The 22,604-nt window shown below is 36.7% G+C and overlaps 1 protein-coding gene across 2 annotated transcripts in view; it reads right to left on the reverse strand.

Annotated features, from left to right (window-relative positions):
- HCN1 (hyperpolarization activated cyclic nucleotide gated potassium channel 1) overlaps positions 1-22,604 on the reverse strand; it is a 202,855-nt gene that overhangs the window by 91,974 nt on the left and 88,277 nt on the right. The window contains exons 3-4 of one of the 2 annotated variants that reach the window (XM_039378583.1): positions 2,889-2,924; positions 2,605-2,730 (exon numbers count right to left, since the gene is read on the reverse strand). In XM_039378583.1, the coding sequence (XP_039234517.1) occupies positions 2,605-2,730; positions 2,889-2,924 (162 nt within the window). Of the gene's footprint in view, positions 1-2,604; positions 2,731-2,819; positions 2,925-22,604 lie in introns of both variants that reach the window. The other variant, XM_039378584.1, reaches the window with a different exon arrangement.

Here is a 22,604-nt window from a genome sequence, read left to right on the forward strand (position 1 = left end):
AAACATATTTTGTTAAATTACTTAGGCTGTAGGTTGGTACAGTATTAACCAGCAGTGATCCTATTTCCTTTTACAGAGAGAGCTTTCCATTTTATAGTCTCCTTCATGTTGCACTATGACTTTCCTAATATCCTTTCAAAGATAAAAATCCAACCAATTTGTTTCACTTTAATTGCATTCAGTGGCATTGTTCAGAGAGGAAGTAAGCAAACTGCAGCTTCGGTTCATTTTCCTACACCTTTGTGACATTAAATTTAACTTATGTATTTTTTTTACAAGTATTTATAAAGTAAACCCAGGAGCATGCCTATGGAATTTGAATACGTATCAGTTCAAAGAGAAGAAACAGCTTTCAGGAGAAGGCTTTTAGAAGTTCTTGCACTCCGCAGCCTGAAGCAACTAATGTGCAAGACAGAAGAGAACTGTGGACTGGAAGAAAAGGCTAGGCTGTGTCAACTGAGGAAACAGCACAGCATCTTCCTGGCATCCTCACTTTCTTTATCATCACATTATCTGCAAATGTCTGGCTCACAACTGGCTTACATTTTAGAAAAACTTTTTCTGGCTGAGCACACATTGGCTTGAATAAGTCTTCAAGCCAACAATCACAATGAATAAGTCTAAAATTTTACTTTGAGTCCAAACCCCAGTATCACATGCAGTCACTTCATTAACAAAAGTTTTACAATTCAGACTAGATTAGATCGTTACAGGCTACAGCATAGGAGGGCAGTAAAGCACCCCTCTTGCCTAAGCTCTTGCAGTATCAGGAGCATGAAGCCCTTCCAAACTCTAAAGTTAGCAGTCAGTTAGATTCTGAATAGACTAGAAAAGCAGATAACCAGGATCATCATCATTATCATCGTTCTATTTCCTCTATTATTTTAGAGGGCTGAGATTCCATGACTGCTTCTCGATCTGTTTTCGGTGCTAAAGAATTATTTTTCAGAGCATGGAAAGCAACCATGAAATGTCTCATAACACCAGGACATGGTCAGAACAAACATCTAGATGTTTTCCTCAAGAGGTGTCTTAAATATGCTTTTGATTCCAGGCTGGCAGTCCACAACTCTTTCTCTTGCCAGTGGCCTAAAAGACTGCCTACACTGTGAACATTATATTGAGACCTCTCCCCTATGTTCATTCAACAGAAGAAATTCAATAGCCTGACAAAAAATTTTTAAAGGTGCAACTTTCAGAAAGGACCTTTCCAAGAGTATGTGGTCAGTAAGAAGAGAGTATTGTTTCCATAAAAAAAACCTGAGTGTGGGTAAGCTGAAAGAAGGGTCTGAGCACATACACAGAGTTTACAGCCTTTTTTATTGAATGTAGCTCTTAAGAAGCAAAGAGAATATAATAGTTCAGTGTTCTCTAAAAGTTAAATACTTCAATTCAGTGTAATCCAAGCCTTCCTTTCACTTGCTAGAACGATTTTCATCCAGATCTTTAAAAAGCTGGTAGAATATTTACCCTTTATAAATGTGACTGGAAGATGTTAGAAAGCAGAACCCAGAATACAGCAGAATGGAAAGATGTGCCAGTCAGCATTATGCTGACCTACTTTTGTTGTAGCAATCCCATATCTGAAGATATGTCAGATTTTTTTTTCAGAAAAGCAGCACAATGAGGTGTCACCAAAATGCTGCTTATCATTAAAGATGTTGCTTGATGACTGCAACTACTTGTCTCTATGACTGACAATCTTAGTCAAGGAGCTTCCACATTAATGTGCAGTATCACATTCCTAAAGGAACTGTTATGGTTCTATGATAGAAATACGTGGGACTGAGCAAGATGCCCATCTACACTAAACAGTGCTGGTTTATGGATTCTAAGATTGTAAAAACTGGAGAGACACATGTTTTCAGATGTCCAATGAGAGAGTTGCTTGGGCTGCTTCTTTTTGCCATAAGCCCTTTTCAACAACTTTTTCAGTGTAGTACATATAAAAATGTCCTCTATATTGCTGTGTTATCTGACTTGATAAAAAACTATATTTTTCACAGCCATTGTCCTTTAAGAAGAATATCATTACTCTTCCTTATAAATAACGCATAGTTACATTCTGTCCTTGAACATTCTGTTCCCACACAGAAGAGTATCATACAACTAAATCTATTTATCTTATTTTACTTAGAAAAATTTCATGTTGACCTTTAAGATGGGAACAACGGATCATGAGATGACCCAGCCATTATTTACAAAACAAACTGAGGATAACATTAGATGATGCAAACAGCAATAATATACTTTCAGGAGCATTCTGAAACTACAGATTAAACTGAAACCACTGGTGAACTGAGTGTTCCATATTTCTTTTGGTGTTTTTTTTTAGGGAATGAGGGTTAACAAATTAAAATTACCTTAAAACTGAAATATTTTCTGGATCATTTACTGACCGTGAGTCAATATCATGGTATTGATGATAAGGACTGCAAAACAAACTTTAGTTCATTAGCAAGTGAGCCAATAAAATAAAGAAGTAAATTTGAATAAATTGCAGGGCAGCATATTACTAAGCATGTAGTTTTACACTAAGTTCTGAAGCTAACTGTTTAGAATAGTAATGTTTAGAAAGCACAATGAAAAATGAACAATACTTACAACCATACCGTTTAGGGACACCCAGCAATCTGGTGGGAAATCCTGGAGTAATGGTACTAAAAACTGTAGACAACCATCCCAGTGACACAGCAGGAGCATCATTCCAATGAGATTAAAGATTCTCACCACTGCACTGGCCAGATCATACGTCAGTGGAATGAAAAATGCAACCATACCGTTTAGCAATCTGGTGGGAAATCCTGGAGTAATGGTACTAAAAACTGTAGACAACCATCCCAGTGACACAGCAGGAGCATCATTCCAATGAGATTAAAGATTCTCACCACTGCACTGGCCAGATCATACGTCATGTGGAAAATCTGCAGACAGAAAATACAGATGATGTACATGTTGCAAATCAGAAACGCAAATAATTTCATTCTTATCAGGTAGGTTAAAGGAAAACAAGTATCATCCTGGACTTCTAAAAAAGCTGAGGTTTCTCAGCAAGGACCATTAATTTGAGCATGGTAATTTCAGCAGAGAACTATGCTGACACACCTGACTCTTGGCTGCAAGCCAGCGTTATGTAAGCTCCTGAAAAAGGCATATATTGGATAGAAGTCACCTGCTAAAGTATTTTCTTAAAGCTTACAATTCCTTTCAACTGAAGCAAGACTCACAAATCAAAAAAGCTTGGTAAAGCTAGTGAAACCATTACTTTTCTATGAAGTTGTGAGTATTTAAATACTCACAAACTTGTGGGACATTTAATGACCCCTTCAGAAAATTCACTTTTACATTTATTACCTTCTTAAAAGCAAAAAAATCTGACTGAAGAAACAATAGGAGTAGTGTTACATTTTTTGACTTCTATTTCTATACTATTTGCATGTACCAGTTCACCAAGCAAAAATCACAAAAAGATAGTTAATTACTCTTAATCATTAGCTATTTTCCTAAAATACTGATAATTTTATGGCTACTCATCTGTAGTAGCTAAGTTTATATTGAACTAATATAGTAATTTGGATTTCAATATATTCCTCCATTCTTATGACAAAAAAATGTTTGCATATGAAAAGTGCCTTACAGCAAATCACACATATAATTCTCAAAAACAACACAGACATTTTCAAGTTTGTGATGGGCAAATTTGTTGGGCAGAATTTGCATGAACAGCAGCAGTCAGCTGTCAAGTAGTATGGAAAAATACATTTAGAACTTTTCTGCTATATTTTTTCAATGTACTTCCAAAATGTAAATACAGACATATTCTTTACTTATCAATAATTCAGTCTACTCAATATAAATATATAACTTTTTTATATGCATAATTATCACTATGCAGGTGTTACATTTAGAAGATGAAGAATGTCCAGTTGTTATTTCATGGAATTTTAAGTTGAAAATACTATTTAATTGTATGGATAGACATAGAACTCAGAGGTTTTAGGAGATGAAGATAAAAACATCAGATTGCGAGAGGTATACAGGCATACCGGCACATGACATTTTGTATTTGTAAATAAAAGAATTCACACATGAAAGACAGAATATTTGTATCCTAACTTTTATATATCTAAACTAAAAGCAGAGATTAAGTATCCACATTGTAAATGAGTGCAAGTACAAATATGGAGAGCATATTGCGGTGTCTTTAATTTCCTGTTAGTGGGATTTGGTCCTTGTTTGAAAATGACAGTGTATGTTTTGAGTCCCAAAATGCAAAACCTGCATATTAAAAATATACCTCAGATACTAACTCTGTGGACAAAACCTTTTTTCAATCTAGGGGACTTTAAGAGAACATATTCCAAATTCCAGTTTGACAATCATTGGAAATAGATGGCTGTAACATAAGCCTTATCCAAATACCATCTAGCTGCTGCCAAATTTGAGCAGATGACACTGATATTTAGGAGATACTGTAAATGGAAAGAAACAGAAACTGTCACCATTATACATTTTTTTTAATTGAGAAATGTATTTTTGTTACAGTTATTTCAATAGTTTAAGTTTCAGTAGCTGATATGAACCAAAATAGTGGACGTGTGCACTGAAATTATTTTATTTTAAAGAACTGGAAAAAATAGTAAGGATTACTACTGGTTTGGAACACCAGCACGCATTCAGGTTGTACTTTGTCTATATGGTTACTATACTAAAACTGCAAAGTGCAGATAATTCCTGATCACACGAAAATTTTCAGTTTTCCTTCAAACTTCCCATTAGGCTTTACTGGAAGAGACCCAGGGGAGGACGAGGTTCTCAAAACTCTCCGGAGACCAAAACCCAGCACTCACATATACTCAAGGCTCCTGAACCCTTATCCTGCCTCTGCAACTATGGGTTTAGGCATTATGCTGTAGGGTTTGGGCTCTGCAAGGACTATTCTATCTTGTCACTGTTTTCTTCAAAGCTTTTTCATTAGTACTGTGGCTCTGCAGAAATGGTCACATACTGCAAGAACAAGAACATGTTGAAAATTTTATGTGAAATCAAATACATCCAAGGAAATGACTGCAACAGTCTGTGTACAACACTGCAACCTTCTATCAGTTCTGAAACTGTTGGCTCCAGAAATAGTTCCTGGGAAGCTTAGTGTGCAGTGTTAAAAATGCATGAACATATCTGGGATATTATCTAGATTACATAACATAGTAATGTTTTATCAGCTTTTCAAACATACTATACTTTTATCACTAGTCTTTTGCTTATATAGTTTAATATTTATATACTCTATCCTAATACCTGTGATAACTCTGTATTAAAGAAAAGAACTTAAAAAAAAAATCTTAGGCAAATGTTGAAAAACCTTTTAAAAATCTCTGCCTGTTCTTCCACCAGCAAATAATAGTTGATATTTTTTTGTCAAAAAAGGAACTTCTTATGGCAATATGTGTTTGGTTTGAAAAAAAAACAAAACAAAACAAAAAAATACCCCAAGCATACTTTGTACAATGTAAACAAGAATATTTGTTCATAGTATTGTATTGATATATTTACTTTTGGGGCCTGGGAGGAGTGCAACTTTTTTAATATTAATAGCCAAAATGCTCTGCGGATTGAAGTCATATATTGCATGTTTAAAGTTCTTCCATTCAGGAATTGATTGAAACAAGAATAGTAAAGAAGTCATCTTTTTATAGTATTTTTTTGTAATCACACATTACAATTCCAGTATTAATGAGCTAAACCTCATATTAAAACTCATTAAAACTCCTAGGAGATGTGTGAAGTGTAGTTTGTTAGGAGAGAAACTAGAGGACAGGAAGTCAATGTCACTTGTTTAAGCAAATGGTGGCTTGTCCATCAGCTGCTTCTTCTGTGGGATAGGAAGAAATATAAGACCACAAATCAACAACTTGATTTTGTAGTATGGATGTGTGGTCAAATCTCTCTGTTTCAATGGATTTCTTAATAAGATACTATTCATAACAGAAATAACTCAAACACTTGCACATAAGTTAGGTCCCTAAACCCTTTACTTATGTAGTTAAATATAAGTGCCTGTCCATCATTAAACACTTACCACCCAAAAATGCCATGCAATTAAGCAGGAATTACAGCTGTAAAACACATTTGAATATCTGGCCACTTTATTTAGATTCCTAGTTTCATACCTAAGTATTCAGCTTAAGCAGAAGGAGTTGGAAATTTTGGACAATGTATTTCCAAAAAATTACTAAATTGACATGAGATTACTGCACCTGAGAAAAAATTAAAATTCTCTTGAGAACTGTTTTCACACTTTTATTTTACATAATAGGACAGAGTTCATAGATATTTCTCCTTTTTTTGTTACTACTCAGCTTCGTTTCAATTACACATGATACTTTTTATTATTATCATGTTTATTTTGGGGGGTTCAGCTATAGTGCTGTCATTTTTCATAGTTTATATGTACTTTAAAATCACGTCTAATAAAAAATGTAGTTTGCGAACTCACTTCTAAGAACTCATAGTTTTTTCCTTTTCTAACCTCAATAGCCCAGAAATCTTAAATTTTTGCCTGAAGAACTCACAATGCCTCTGATAATGTCTGAAATGAAACCATAGATTGACAGTTTCTGATATTTTGGCAAAGTATTACAGAGAATAAGAAATAGCTGAAGAAGCCAGAGTTCACATGTTTTCACTCACTGTTTCACTCAGTTTTCACTCACACTTTATTGACTCTTTTCATTCCCACGTAAGAAGCAGAAAGCAGACTATTCCTTCCTCACATTTATAATGGATCGTATACTTCAAATCAGTCCTGCTAACCGACTTTTGAGCCTGAGAAAGAAAAACTGTTCCAGTCTTACCAGCCCACTTGCTGAATAGTATTTGGGGGCTGTCATAGTAAATTAACAGTGCACATACAGTTTAACCAAGTGAACACAGAATCTTTTGAACTGCTGTTGTGGAACGCATGGGTTACCTCTTCTGCCTTCTGATAAGTGGCACGTAATATTTGTTCAGTTGTGATTTTTAATTCCGTTTATAATCACACAATCATACAACTATTAAGATCATCAAGTCCAACCTTTGACCAAACACCACCTTGTCAACTAGACCATGGCACTAAGTGCCATATCTAGTCATTTCTTGAACACCTCCAGGGATGGTGATTCCACTGCTTTTGATTATTACATTCAGTTTAGATAAAAATTGACTTATAAAAATTATTAGAATTTTTCTAATTAAATAACAACAAAAAAAAATACTTGGGACTTCTTGGAAAAATTTATTCACCTCTCCCATCATTGAGCTCATGCAGACACTTCTTCCATCCTCAGAAGTAGTAAAGGTGCTTAGTATCAAAAAACTGTCCTGGGTTTACTCTTCAGATTAAGATTTGCATCATGCCTTGGGCAATATGAAATGGTACTCATACCAAGTGAGCTGTGTGTGGAGTCTCAAATATTAAATAGCCACAGTGGGCAGACAGGAAGAGCTGCACATGTGCAGCTGTGGAAAGCATGCTGAAAGCAGTACCTAGAGCAACACTGGAACTTCCAACTAGACTGCAGGGCAGAATAACAGTTATAACAAAATAACAGTTATAAAATAGTATATAAATGACAAGGGTTTTTTTGGTTCAGTCTCTGGGTCAGCCCAAAACTATTATGTTTATCCATTAGAGCGCCCACTAAACAGAGATTATAAACCATAGGATCTGAATTTTCCTACTGGAGCTGAAGGTTTACTTCGAAGATAGTGGTTGTAACAAAACTCATCTGGAAATAAAATAATTTAAAAGGGAAAGCACAAAGCCTCTTTTTGAGCATCCATCTCTCAATCTTCTTTAAACAATGAAAGGCAATCATGGCTCTTTCATTTATTCATTTCATATTCAACAAACCGACTTCAAAAGATATTTTTCCTAAATATCACTTGGGATACCATGGGTCTGATTCAACTCCTACCAAAGCCGATTTCTTTGAGAGTTGCAGGTTACTACACTCTACAGTGGAAATACATCTGGCATAAGCAGATGTAAACACATATTGATTGAAATGCCTGGCTATGCCCTCAGGGTAATATTTTACACTCAACTGATTCCTGATATGTGTGCTTAATTTTATTATAAATACTTCATCATTGATAATTCAGTAGTGGGGAAAGGTATATAGCATTATCTAATCCAATTGTATTTGTGACCTTAAGCTGATGACAAACGCAAGGATCTGCTTCTGCTTTGGTTGGCCCTGAAGGGAAAACACCAGCTATTTAATAAACAGAGCAAACTATTTTTAATCAAACATATTTGGAAAAAAACCTAAGGTGACTGAAGGCCCACACCAAGACCTTAAACCATCTTGTCTGGGAGCTGCTTTATGCTGATGACGCCGCCCTTGTTGCCCACACAGAAGCAGCTCTGCAGCGTTTAACATCCTGCTTTGCAGACGCTGCTGAGCTCTTTGGGCTGGAAGTCAGTTTAAAGAAAACAGAAGTTCTCTATCAACCTGCACCTCAGGAAGTCTTCCATCATCCCCATATCACCACTGGCCAATCAGAGCTCAAATCAGTCCAGCAGTTTAATTACCTAGGTAGCCTCATCTCCTCGGACGGTAAGATTGATGGAGAGACAGACAACAGGTTAGCAAAGGCATATAGTGCCTTTGGAAAGCTTCAGAAAAGAGTTTGGTGAAATAAACACCTGAAGAAAAGTACAAAGATCAGTGTTTACAAAGCCATTGTGCTGTCTAATCTTTTATATGGATCCAAATCATGGGTCATCTACCGCCACCACCTGTGTCTCCTAGAACGCTTCCATCAACACTGCCTCTGTACAATCCTAAACATCCACTGGTCAGATTATGTGACCAATACATCTGTTCTTGAACAAACAGCTGTCACAAGTATTGAGGCCATGTTGCTGAGAACACAGCTGCGTTGGGCAGGGCACATCTCAAGGATGAAGAACCACCGCCTCCCTAAGATCTTGCTTTATGGTGAACTTGCCACCGGCTGCTGCAAGAGAGGAGCCCCAAAGAGAAGATACAAGGACTCCCTGAAACAACATCTTAGCCTTGGCCATACTGATCAACATAACTGGTCTACTCTGGCCTCCAATTGGGAGGTCTGGAGACACACCATCTGTAACGCTGCAGATGCTTTTGAGAACGCATGCAGTATTAATCTCGAGAAGAAAAGGCAATGCAGAAAGAATCGTGTCTTGCAGAATTTACCACCTAAAGAGTCTTTCTGCTGTGCCTTTTGCAACCAGACATGCCTGTCTCGTATTGGCCTTTTTAGCCACCAGCACACTTGTGTCAAACGTGGGTAGAGACCTTTCCCTAATCTTCATATGCGAAGCCCAGCCATGATGATGATTTGGAAAAAAGAGCTGAGAATGGCCTATTTTATCTGACCTTTAAAATTTGTTACTTTCTAGGTGGAGTTAATCCAACATTAGATTTTATAATAGAATTTCCATTTATTCCAATTCAAGACAGGTACAAATAGAAAACAGCTTCTGCAGAACAAAAAAAACCAGCACAACAAAATACAAACATGACAGGTCAAACCTGAAAGCATTAATAAAACTACTTTGTTGAAGAAAGACTTGGGCAAAACTTGAAAAGGTCACATATAACCAGGAAGCAAAATTTACTTACTATACCTCAATTCAGCAATACTTATTTTCTAAATTGGCCAATGCCATACTAAATACTACCTCCCACACAGAGGGCATGACTTCACTGTCAAAATGTGTGATTTTGTTATCCTGTTGTGATAAATGTGTGTGACCTGTCTTGACATCTAAATAGAGAGGAGCAGTCACTTTACTCATATGATGAAAAAAGCAAGCAAAGAATGACAAACCTCGGGATCCTGAAACAAATTATACAGTGCTAATTTTCACTGTTTTTGCAGAGGTGGAGGTCTCATTCATCACTTATATAGATGACAGAAAGTACCTTATTAGACTAAGCTTTTATCTTAACTGAAACAAAGTAAAACCAAACAAAATAGAGTTCACAGCTGTCAGAAAGACACAAACATGCAATATGAACGGCCTGCCTCCATGACAGAATTTAGCTGAAACTCTTCTCCGTAAGTTATAGTACCAAACTGAGAATGACCATATGACAAAAAATACAGAAACTGCACATGATTACAGAGATTGAGAGCTTTCTCAGCTTGAAGTATTGGTCCTTTCCCATTTCTGCATTATTTCAAGCATCAGCATCACCTGAACTTCAGCTCGGGCTTCTTGATGGGCCGAGTATCTCAAGTGACAGCATCACTGGACTCAAGCTGGAGACAGAATTCTGAGTGCAGCGCTGAGCTAGAAGGGACATTTATTATCTTTTATAATTATTTATATCTTAAAAAGAAGGCATCTTGAAGATACAGCAAGACTCTAAATGGCTTAAAATATTATCTTTGATTTTTCTTACTAGCTGAGCGAGAGGAACTGTTTCTCATATTAACGTGCAGATATACTTTGGCAGGAACAAGATAAGAGAAATTCACCAACACTCATCTGCTCACAGAAAGGCCAAGGCAGGGATTCTCACAATGCTGAAAAGGGCAGTTGAAGAAGCAATGTGAACCCTAACTAAAAATATCAGTGCCTATAACTTTTCAAACATAAGGGCATAAAGTCAGGGACCTGAGTGCATTTTTAGAAATTAATACCAGATTCTGAAGCCTGTGTTTCCCAGTTGTAGCATACCTACACAAGTAGTTTTCATCCTTAATGAATTTGAAATAAACGATAAATACCAGACATATATTTATGAAGAAATCTACCACAAAATGTGTCAAAAATGCTGAGACAACGCAGGAAGAGCCTTAGAAAGAACCAAAGTCTTCACAAAAAGTGCATTTCTGATAAAATTATTCTAGGATATTTTTGATCATTCAAGTTTGTCAAACCCTGAACCAATTTTTTTCCCTTTTTAAAGCATGACTTTGGAGATAATCACACTCTACCCTCAGAACATTAGGTCTTTTCCTAAGAGACAGGTATTTAAACAGAGGAACAAGGCAGTGCCCTGACTGTACCTGCCATTGAAATGAGCGGGACATGATCCGGCCTCCCAGACTCCTGGATCAAACAGTGTAATTCAATCAAAATGAATAAACACAAAGCAGGTACAATGATTTCAATGCATTTACAAATAGATGGAAAGGAACGGCACATCCAACATATTTTTACAATCATCACTGTACAAACGGGACACATGTAACCAACATCTTTCAATCTCAGTATTTTCCTAAACTTACTTTTTTTAATTTTTTTAAGGTACTAATCTTTTTTGACTTCCCAACTATGTGAACACAAAATGAAATCAGTTACTTTCTGATAGTAGGTGAAGTACTAAAGATTGGATATACACAGAAACTTGAAAGCTTTCTTGTTTACAAAAATTGCATATGAAACTTATTGCTGTAAAACAATTTTTTCACTAGGTCTGTATGTCATAACAGGTTGCCTCTCTTGTCTCAACCAGAACCAGGTTTGGGAAGCAAATGAAAGTGTGTGGAAACTTTTCTCTTGCATCATCCTAACTCCCCCAAAAGTATCAGTTTGAGATTTAAATGGATGGTTCATTAACATCATTAAATACAATTCTTTTTACTGATGCCTACCCCCAAAGACACATTGTCACATATCTGAGCTTCAGACCAATTGTCCTAATTATAATATAGCAGTGTAATGATCTCATTGAAAACAACAGAAATAATGAAGAATATTTCTCCTGGGAAATTTCAGCTGGTGTCTTACTGAAGCTGTTTAGGTTAATCTTCCAAACATGGAAATAAAGGGCAAGGAATTGAAAATTAAAGTAATTTTCTTAAATTTCCTGTGGAATAAAAGTTCTGAGACTTAACTGGTTCTGAATGCTTTCTTTTAATGGCATGCAATACCTTAATTTAAAAAGCAAAAAAAATGTTGCTTTATGAGGCACAATTACTTTAATGCTTGTAGATTTGGGTTTTAAGATTAAATATAAGCTATGAATAAAATATGTAAAATACCATATTAGAATACTATATTAGAATCTAAACTTTGCTTTTTATAGGAATCTAAATGAAGAGTTCATAGGCCAATTACAAAATACTTATTAAAAAACCCTAATGCTATCAGTACAAGTCAAGGCAGTTGATCTGTGTTAAAGTCAGAACTGTTCATCACCTGAATGCTTAAAGGCCAAAATGTATAAAATTGATTTCTTCCTATGAAAATCTTGGTAATAGCAAATATGACTAAGTCACTCATATTTCATAATAACACATTAAAACCACATAAACCCACATAAAAATCCAAAAAAACCCATCTAAAAGTATATAAATTGAAGAAATTACTCTTCCAATTATAAAGCAATGATTTGAGGTCTAAGTCAATGTTTCACAATATTGAAAAATTATTTTTAAAATTATATGGCTAATTGAATGACATAGAAAACTTTTACCTGGGAAGTGCAAATGAAGTCTCCAGTTAAAATCTTACTGCCAGTCACAATCACAGAGAGGATCTCTTTTAGGGCTTTAAAAGTTTAATATAAAAAGAAAACCCCTGATGCCTGGGCAGGAACACAGAATCGTAATCTCAATAATTTGCCTGAAAAATTGCCAGCAGAAATGAAGAATTCAGTTTCATGATAAAAAGAAATATGTAGTCAAAAAAATATTACCATTTAAAAGAAATTACTTGAGAGATTTGCATAAAATAGCCTCTCTTCAAAAATACTATGTTTATTTGGTTTAGGGCATAAAACAATCTTGAGAAGAAATTTCAAATGCTTAATTATTCTGGTTTCAATTGTTCGACATTCAATAAAGATGTGGCTGTCATTATTAGAAGAAGTGAGTGTATGCTAGTATATACACAAACACAATTTGCTCCCAGTTCTGAATACTCAAAAGTTTCTACAGATCTCTAAGGATAGTTTTTGAGTTTAAGAAAAACTGAGATACTCAGAAAAAAAAAAAGAAAAAGTCATACAAGTAACATCAGAAAAGAGGAACTAGAGTAAGAAGAAATAAGTGTTCTTTTATGGTTCTATTTGGGTTCTTTGATTCTAGTCTGTTTTCAAAATATTTAAATTAGCACTTGTGTCTTATGGCTAAAATTTTTCAGAGTTCAACATGCAATCAACTTAGATTTCATGTTTTAATGCTATCAGTCATAGCATTGAAGAGCTGATCAGGGAACATTTTGTCCAGACTGTTTTCTCATTGTTTTTTGAGAAAATAATATTAATTGATAATATTTTAACGTGGTTATTTCACTATGCTAAGATATTTTGAAAAAGAAAGCCATTGGAAATGAAAAATGGTTGAAAAAGAAACCTGTTAGTGCACAGCAAGCCTAATGTGTAAAACCATGGTACCTCTCACAATGTTTACTATTATATAGTCCCTCAAAGAAAAGTTTACATTTAGTAACTTTTTTTTTTAACTCATACCTCTTTAAGCACAATGTTCCCCATATGAATAATGGAACAAGACAAATCCACTAGGCTGCACTTCCCAAAGCTGGCTCTGGCTCCCTACCATGGCTTTTGCTGACACTGGAGTTCCACCATGGAGACCTATGGTCTATCTTCAGAGATTCGATCTGAGCATTTCCTGATTGTGTTCTTTTCCTGACTGCTGACTCTTGAGTGATATGTTGTTGAACACCATACAAATAAACACCTTTTGCACAATTACTGCTAGTTCTATGCATGCTCTCAGTTGGCCTTTCCCATTCTAGTAGACAATATACCTCCTTATTTCTCCCAGGAAAACCTCTGTATTCTCATCTATTTTGATTTAGTGGTATCAACATTTCTGTTAGCTAGATACCATTGCCAGATCTCCTTCAGAGCAGTATTTAAGTTCATTCTGCATTTGGTAACAGAAATAATCTTGTGTGCACACATTCCTTACAATCTTGCACCGATCTGCTGCCAGGGATTGTCTGCAGCCTTTTCCAGTGGATTCAAATGGATGTCAAAAAAATTAGCTGCATGTTGCTCCATCCTGTGTTATGCAAAACCGTAGATTTAGAAACAACCAGAGACCTTTTTAGGAGAAACATCCTACTCTCAAACCATATTGAGGAAGGCTCAGTAATTTAAGTTGCTTTCTTACAGCTCATTATTTACAAAAGCAAAAGTGACAGAATTTTGTCTGTTCTCAAGAGCTCTTCGTGCAGCCTTTGACACCCATCTACAGACCCAACCTGTTACAAGCACGCCAGCAATTAAAGCACCCTTGCTGACATCATGATAGTCAGTGCAGATTGGTGCTTGTTTTACCTCTTCCTTGACATCACAGGTTGCAGTTCAGTGCTGTGCTGCCACATAGCAACACTGAGCACAGCACAAAGCAAAAACATCTCTCGTTTCACACTTTCTTATGAACCAACTGCATTCACTTGCTGGCTTCTGAGCGAGTTTAGTATGCTACCCCCCCACACCCTTTATCCAGTGTCCTGTTTCTACTTTCCCTGCTGACCCTGAAGTCGACAGTGCAGTCCAGCTGGAATCAACCCCGCTATTAAGAAAGAACATAACTCATATATGACCGTCAAAAGATTGGCAGCCAATGAAGAGGACGTGGTGAAGCAAAATTTGAGGCTAAGAACTTGAAAGAGACATGAACAGAAGGAAAACTTTGGGACATTTCCTTTGGGATATTTGATAGTTTTATCTGCCATTCCCTTTCCATTGCTGTTACAAGATCTTTCTTGTTGATGTTTGAGTGCATTCCTCTACAATACAGGCTGCAATCAACTGCTTTCCTTCTCCATCAGTCTGTTTCTGTCTAGTCCTTATTTTTTACAGTTCTAACCTTCTGACATTTTCCTTTTCTGGTTTCTATATATTGCTCACATTTAAAAGAAAAGAAAGATTGCTAAAGAGGTATCACATCATTATTTTAAAGAAAAGAGTATCCTTTCTTTTTCTCAATTACAAGCAATTCCAAATTAGTATCACAATTTTGGCTCATTCTATATTTTTAAAGGCAGACTCTTCTGTTACCAAACATCTGTAGGAAAAGGATTTACTTTCAGCAAGTAGATGAGAATTTTCCCCTGGTTTCTGTGCTTTCTCTTATTCTTGTTCCCCAGAGCATCCCTGCAGTACATTTTCAGTTCACCTATTCCACATGTTCTAATTTTTTTATACTCTGTCCCTGTGCCATATCCTCTTTATCCTCTTTCATTTGTTTTGGTTTTTTTTCCTTCACTTCAATGGAGAATATTAATATCACATCAAAAAAATCCAGAAAAAGTTCTTTAATTTAGAGTAAGTAACTCTGTCCATTCTTTTTTGGAGTGACTGTACCCAGTGGCTACAATGAAAAGGTCAGTATTTCAACTACCACATCATAGCAATATTGCCAACATCAAGCCAATATAATTGTGATTTCGGTGACCCCATAAAACCTGTGATTCATTTAAAAATATGCTTTGGGTTGTTCATATTTGCATGCCTATCAAACTTCCCTGGAAGAAAACTGGAGGCTAAAAACAGCTATTAAAAAAAACCCACCCAAAACCCAGTAATAAGTCTGAGATGTTTGCAAAATCACACAACTTGAGGAACTGGAACACAGAAAGAAAAGCATTACTGTAAGGTTTACAATAAAAATGGAAGAGTTTGCAAGTTTTCAATAATATTTCAGTCATCTTACTTTTACCAATTTAATCCTAAATTACAGAAATCCTTTGTTTCCAGGAGTCCAAATCCTGGAAACATTTATTGTGTGTGCTCCCAGCACTGCAGGTTACATCTCTCTGACTGTGCTGTGACGTTGACTGAGTAGCAAGGACAGTATTTACGCAACTGCAGAGTGATAGTGGGATGGAGAGATATTTTTATCATTGTGTTTGGCAGCATCAGCTAAGCACTAGGTGCTTCAAATGTTTCCAAAGACTTGGTTCACACATGGTAGAGCTAATAGCCCAAGAAGAGAAGGACAGAAAACACAGATGTGGCAAGAGGGAGGAGAACAGTTGTAACCAATACATGCAAAAACCAACTCAGCATGTGTGGAAATGGGCTAACTAAGGATGTGTATGGGTCAGGTAGTTCCATCTAGAAACAGGAGAACTGGGTGACAGCACCTCACACATGGTTGACAAGGATGGAAAAACAAGAAGCACTGAAGCATGTCCCCGAGCCACAAAGCTGGTGAGTGCCATGGGGAGCATTGGCCTGCTGCCCTCGAGGCTGCAGGCTGCCCTTTTTGCACTCACCTCTACTGACATTGTCTATATTGTAATACAGAGAGGACATTTGGTTTTCATCTTTTTTTTCCGGTTGACTAGGCTTGCCCACATGTCACGATCAAGCATGTAAGCTGAGCTCTTCATGCAGAGAGTCAGAGTGTCTTGAAGCATTTGTGTGGGGATAGTGGCAGACTCTTATTTATCAGTCCCTCTTATTTCAAATGAGGTGGTGAAAATAAAATATGGGCAGTTTCCAAGCAACCCCATCTCACAAGCCAGATAATGTTTTATCTCCAAATACTTTTCCAGCTGCATAACTGTCATGTGCCTGTGGGGCATATATGTGTGTGGCATCACTCAAGGAAGGGAAAAGAGCAGGAGAGAAGCATAGAGAAGTCATGGTTTTACAGAGCTGTGAAAACTATTTGTCCATCCAGTTCTTGCCCTGTAGAGATGTTCTATAAGCAATGAAAACAGGTTGCAGGGAGTTTTCTGAAAGACCTCTGAATGTGGAGTAGCACTTAATTCTCTACCAGGCAGTATTCCCTGAAGTACAATTTTGAAATTACTCTGGACAATTTATCACCTGCCCAAATGACCCTGTCATTTGGCTAATCCATCTGCATGGAACTTACTCTAGTATTCCTAGCCCCACGACTTGTAATAAACAATTGCCATTTTTTATAAATCAACCTGCAAAATACAGTTTTTTCTCTTCTGTCTGATGCCAAGAAAAAAAGTAATAATCATGTCTGGGTCACCCACATGTTTTCTATACATTAAAATGTCATAATTTTCAGTGCTAAATAGAAAAATAAAAAAAAAAAAAATCCCAACCCACAGTCACGATCATTTCAGGAAATCCTTTGCGGTTTGACTGGCTACCACATGACTTCTATTTCTGGAATAAACACATTAAAAATAAATAAAGATTGCCTTACTTTTTTAACATGCCTCATGTTAAACATTCAGACTGCGCTGTGCACCAGACCTGAACTTATTCTGCCCACTTTTGGTTCTTTACAATACTAACTTCAGAACAGTTCATTGTTGAGAATGAGAAGACATGGCTCTCATCCCCGGTTCTCTACAGACTATCTGGACAAAGAGTGACTGCTCAGCAGACAGAGGACCCTTTTGGGCTTGCTACATTTTTTCTTGTGCACCCAGTACAAGAAGTCATATATTTATCACATATATTTTCAAACAAATAGTATTCACCCCATTTATCCTCCTGAGACTATGGAGTGGGAGCAGTCAGTGTCTTTACATGAGGAGAAACAATGAAAAATATTATTTATATTAAAAAAGCCTAAAGAATTAGTTACACTCTTTTCTTTTTCCTCTCCCTCCCCCCCACCTCCTATCTTGAACAAAGGAGTTCACTGAGTCATGGTAACAATAAAGTGAACAGTATCTCTGAAAGTCAAAGCAAAACAACTAATGAAGTACATCATTATGTAAAAACATGGAAGAGATTATGTAATCACAGACTAAACCCTCTTTAAATCACAATCAGGTCTCTCCAACATCTTTCTTTCAAACTTTTTATTTTTCCTTTCAACTGGTCTTCCCTTTCCACTTCAGTGAGTATTGATTCTTCCCTTCTGAAAGAGCACAGTTCTGAAACAATTATCTGCCCTCTCAGTATTTTGCTCTCAGCTACAAGCGGAATGTTATTGCATTAGTTTACTGGTAAATCTTTTCTCATCATTGAAGTACAACCGTTAAAATGGGAAGAGAATGTACAATTTGTTTTCTGTTGATGGATATAATGTATTAACATAAATAGGATATCTCCTACCTTATCCACACTCCTCAAAAGTGTTTCACTACCAAATGTACCATTTCTATGTAAATGCAGCATAAATCAATGCCACACTCAATGCACAACAATATCCTTCCCCTTTTCTTCTTTGCTTTCAAAAACATCCTTTCTTAAGAATGTAACAGAGTTTTTTTGGGGGATGTATATACCTCCAGGTATCCTAAGGAAATCTTTATTCCCACAAGTCTGTAGTATTTTGGTGTTGTCTTCAGTGGATCCAGAATTTCACTTGATTTTCCCTCTTCTCTTGTGGTTGAATTAAATTAAATGGCAGTTAGTATGTCCCAAACATAAGCAGAGAGGTTTTAGGAGGCATGTATCCAGAAGGGAGAGAAAACTGTTTGGCAAAGATAACCAAAAGAGAAAAGCTGTGGTTCATACGGATTTCAGTTCATTTCAAATATTACTCCCTATTTTATCATGTTGCATATTTTGATTTTATGCCTGACATAGCAAAACGGTTCACTAACATTTCCTTATACATCCTTACATCTAAATGTATGTAAGGTCAAGTTTTATTTGTGTGTCTGTACTCCTGGCACTGAGAACAGGCACATCTCTTTGTTATCAACAAACAGCAACATTATACCAGTCTGTACTAAATGTTCTTGCATTTTTTCTATCTGTAGCAGTAAAATCGGCCATGCTGGTGAACATGCTCTTTTCTGAAAAGTAAGCTAGAGACAAATTTGTAGATTTCGCATATTTTGAAGTTTACACAGACTGTCATGGAGACTGAACCTCACCTAACCGCAGTGTCATGTAGGCATTTACTACTCTTGCATCTTCCTCTGATGACCTATGAGACAATACTCTCATACTGCTTTATATGTGTTGTGGACTTACACACTATTTAGCAGGAAATTGACAGGAGAGAGACATCACTCTCTGTTAAATTTTTATGTATAAATATAAACTCTAGCCCAAGTCACCAAGCACTGAAATACAGCATAGAAAACATGCACAACCCATTACAAAATTTCCTTGCTATTTCTACTATTGCTTATTTTACACCAGCTTAAAAAAGGTACAAAAACTGTTCTGCTAAGCAACATCACCTAAGCCTCACTAAGTAAGGATTCAGAAAAAATACCATTCAGTCTAATGCATACAATGAAAACCCAGTATTTCTGAACATGGTCCTGCTCTACACTGCACTAGTGTGGGTCTCAAGTACTGTCTGCCATTTTGGGTGCCTCAGTAGAAGAAGGACATCAATTTACTAGAGTATGTTCAGAAGAGAGTGACCAAGTTGGTGAAAGATCCAAGGCCATGACTTGGGAGGAATGTCTGAGGTCACTTGGCTTGTTCAGCTCTGAGAAGAGAAGGCTGAGGAGGGACCTCACGGCTTCATCATGGAGGGGCAGTGGAGTGGGAAGTGCTGATCACCTCACTCTAGAGACCAGCAGCAGGACACAAGGAAGTGGAATGAAGCTGCACCAGAGGAAGTTCAGATTGGACATTAGCAAAAGGTTGTTCACTGAGAGGATGGTTGGTCTCTGGAATAGCCTCCTCACAACACCAAGCGTGTCAGAGTTCAAGGAATATCTAGAGGATGCTCTTGATCCTGTGGTTTAGTTTCAGGTAGTCATGCAATGAACAGAGAGTTCTCAATGGTCCTTACATGTCCTTTCCAACTTGAGATACTATGACCTCAAGCAACCAGCTTTGGTTACTTCAGTTCTTCCACACTAGATGTTCTTCTACACAGAAACAATTATCCCCAAGCCAACAGGACTGAAGTCATCATCCCCAGTGCTACTTCAGGAATGGCCCAGATGTGACCATAACTACTGATTGCTAAGAAATGCTATCACAGACATTCCTCTTTGATACCACCAGCAGCTCAACTGTCACACTTTACCTTTTGAAGCTTATTAATACAGTTGATATTGGTGATCACACTGAAAAGTCTACACATAAGTAGACCTATACAATTTACCAGTTGGAGCCCAGCAATAATGGTGATTCATATGGAGCACACCTCTGTATAAAAAGCCAAAAGAAAGAATCAGAGAGGACTGCTCTCATACTGCACACACAGACCAACCCCTAAGCCTCCTGCCTTTCTCAATAAACAAGCCAGCTGGGTACCATCTATGGAAAAACCCTCCTGCTCGAGCAGGAAACCCAGATGACAGAAACCGCCCTGCAGTAGTGGAGTTTATTGTTCTCCACACTCCAAGGGCCGGAGAGTTCTTTGTTCCCCATAGAAAGAAATTTGAAAGAAGGCTGCCCCAACATGCCAGGCCATTTCTTCCTGGTGATGGAGAGGGTAGGAAATAATATCTGTAGCTCCTCTGCTCTCTTGACAGACTCTTTTGACCAGTAAACTCTCTTGCAATGAAGATGAGATTGCTGAGCCAGCCTGGGTACTCATGTAGTCATGCCCTGGTGCATATTTGCACCACATGAAAAGCTGATTCAGTTTTAGTGGGGGGAGGGGGTCTTCTGTCTTCACACAAACCCATGAGGTAGTCTTGCTAGATTTTGTATTTTAGGACAGCTCCTCACTAAAAGTAGTCAACAGATTAAAAAGATGAACATCATTATTAACATACTGAAACACTTACTGGTCACCAGACTGGATTAATCCACATAGAATGTGCTAGTTTCCATTAAAAAAAGCCTAGACATGGATGTAAAGAAATAAAAAAGGGAACAAAACCAAACATGGGATCACTTATTCCAGACTAACATTTACTGGTTTGCCCATTTCCTATTGATTTTAACATGGTAGGACTAACCTTGTCTTACATAATTCCTCTTAACCTACCTTTCAATAGTCTACATGTCTTCAAATCCTGCTAAATGTGTTAACCCATTAGTATCTTGACATAAGTGGCTGCCACTTGATGTAGAAAAACCCCTATTTCTTTATAACATTTTCAATTCATTGTATCTGAATTTTATTGTGAGTCTTTATTCTTATGAAACAGGTCAACCACTCAGACCCAGTCCATTCCTGTTTGTCCATTCTCTCCCTGTTGGCATGGCTTTTACCATTAAAACATGCTAGAATTTAAATAAAAATAGAAACATATTTTAGTGAAATTTATACCTTTTTAAAGAAAAATCACATATTTTTCACAAAATTCTAAAAAAATTTAGTACAACACCACACAATGCTTGGACAATAACAATTTTATTCCATGAGTTATTGTACTGGTTTTAGCTGGGATAGAATGATTCTTTTTCTTAGTAGCTGGTACAGTGCCATGGTTTGGATTTAGTATGTGAATAATGTTGGTAACATTAGTGATGTTTTAGTTGTTGCTCAGTAGTGCTCACCCTAAATTAAGGACTTTTCAGTGTTCCATGCTCTACCAGCAAGCAGATGCAAAAGAGGCTGGGGGGGAGCATGGCCAGGAGATCTGACATGTTGGTGGTGGTGGTGGTGGTTTTTTTGTTATCATCATCATCATTTTCATTATTATCTTTTACTTTATTTCAGTTATTAAACTGTTCCTTTCTCAACACATGAGTTCTATTTCCTTTTCTTTCCTTTATCTTCTCATCCCACCAATGCAAGAAGGTGAGATGGAAGTGAGCGAGTGGCTGTGTGATACTTAGTTGCTGTCTGGTGTTTAACCATAACAGTTGTTGAAAAGAAAACATATTAGCCACTTTATTGGAGAAAATATGGAAAAGCATTTATCGTGTATTAAGCTATTGTGATTTTGCTTTTATTTAGGTATAAAGTATTTGATTATTTGTGAACAAAAAAAGCATGTAGTGCCACCTAGGGGTACTCATAAGCTTATGAATTTGAATTTTTGACAGCTCAAATATTCTGAATTAGGTTTACTTTTCCTAACTGCATTCCTAGGATTAAAAATATGTAGTAAAGGAGGTGTATGAAATTTTGGTTCACCATACTGACTGTAGGGAATGTGCTAATTCCAGAAATATCATGAAATTTATTTTTTTTTCTCTGTTTCAGGTGGTAGCTGTAAAGTAAATGACTCTCACAGAAAATTACAAATTAAATAATCCCTATATTAAAACCCATTCTTCTCCTGCCTCAAAACTCCCACCTTACCAAAACAGTGGAAACCTAAAAATCACATTAATTGGCTGTCTCAGATGTATGAAACTCCATTTCCTATGCTTGAGTTCACATTTATTTTCCTCCAGTTCAATAAAAGTTGGGCCAAGTGGGAGGATTCCTCAGCAGTGGCATGAAGTTGAAGGACAAGTCAGCCACAGCACCTATTTACTCATTTCAGTTTTTATTTCTTGGGTTGCTTTCTTTCATTTTATTTACCCCCTTGCTAGTTTGTGTCAGTGAGGGATATATTAGCATTATTTTCGAAAGATTGTTGATACAAAAGTGGATTAATCTATCACTGATTACTTTCAGATACAGTTCATTGATAAAAAGTGCACTGGTACCAAAATGCTGGTAATTTGAATGTACGTTATTGATTACAGATAAGGATTGCTTCATTTGTCAGGCAGATTTTATATGGAAAATACTATAGCAAGTATAATATATAGTGCCAGAGCACTAATCCTTGCTATTGTTTTTCACGGCAAACTCAGAATGACCAAACTGATTAT

This window comes from Pipra filicauda, unplaced genomic scaffold, assembly GCF_003945595.2.
Source record: "Pipra filicauda isolate LSUMZ 115617 unplaced genomic scaffold, ASM394559v2 scaffold140_size2443280_pilon, whole genome shotgun sequence".
Taxonomy (NCBI): domain Eukaryota; kingdom Metazoa; phylum Chordata; class Aves; order Passeriformes; family Pipridae; genus Pipra; species Pipra filicauda.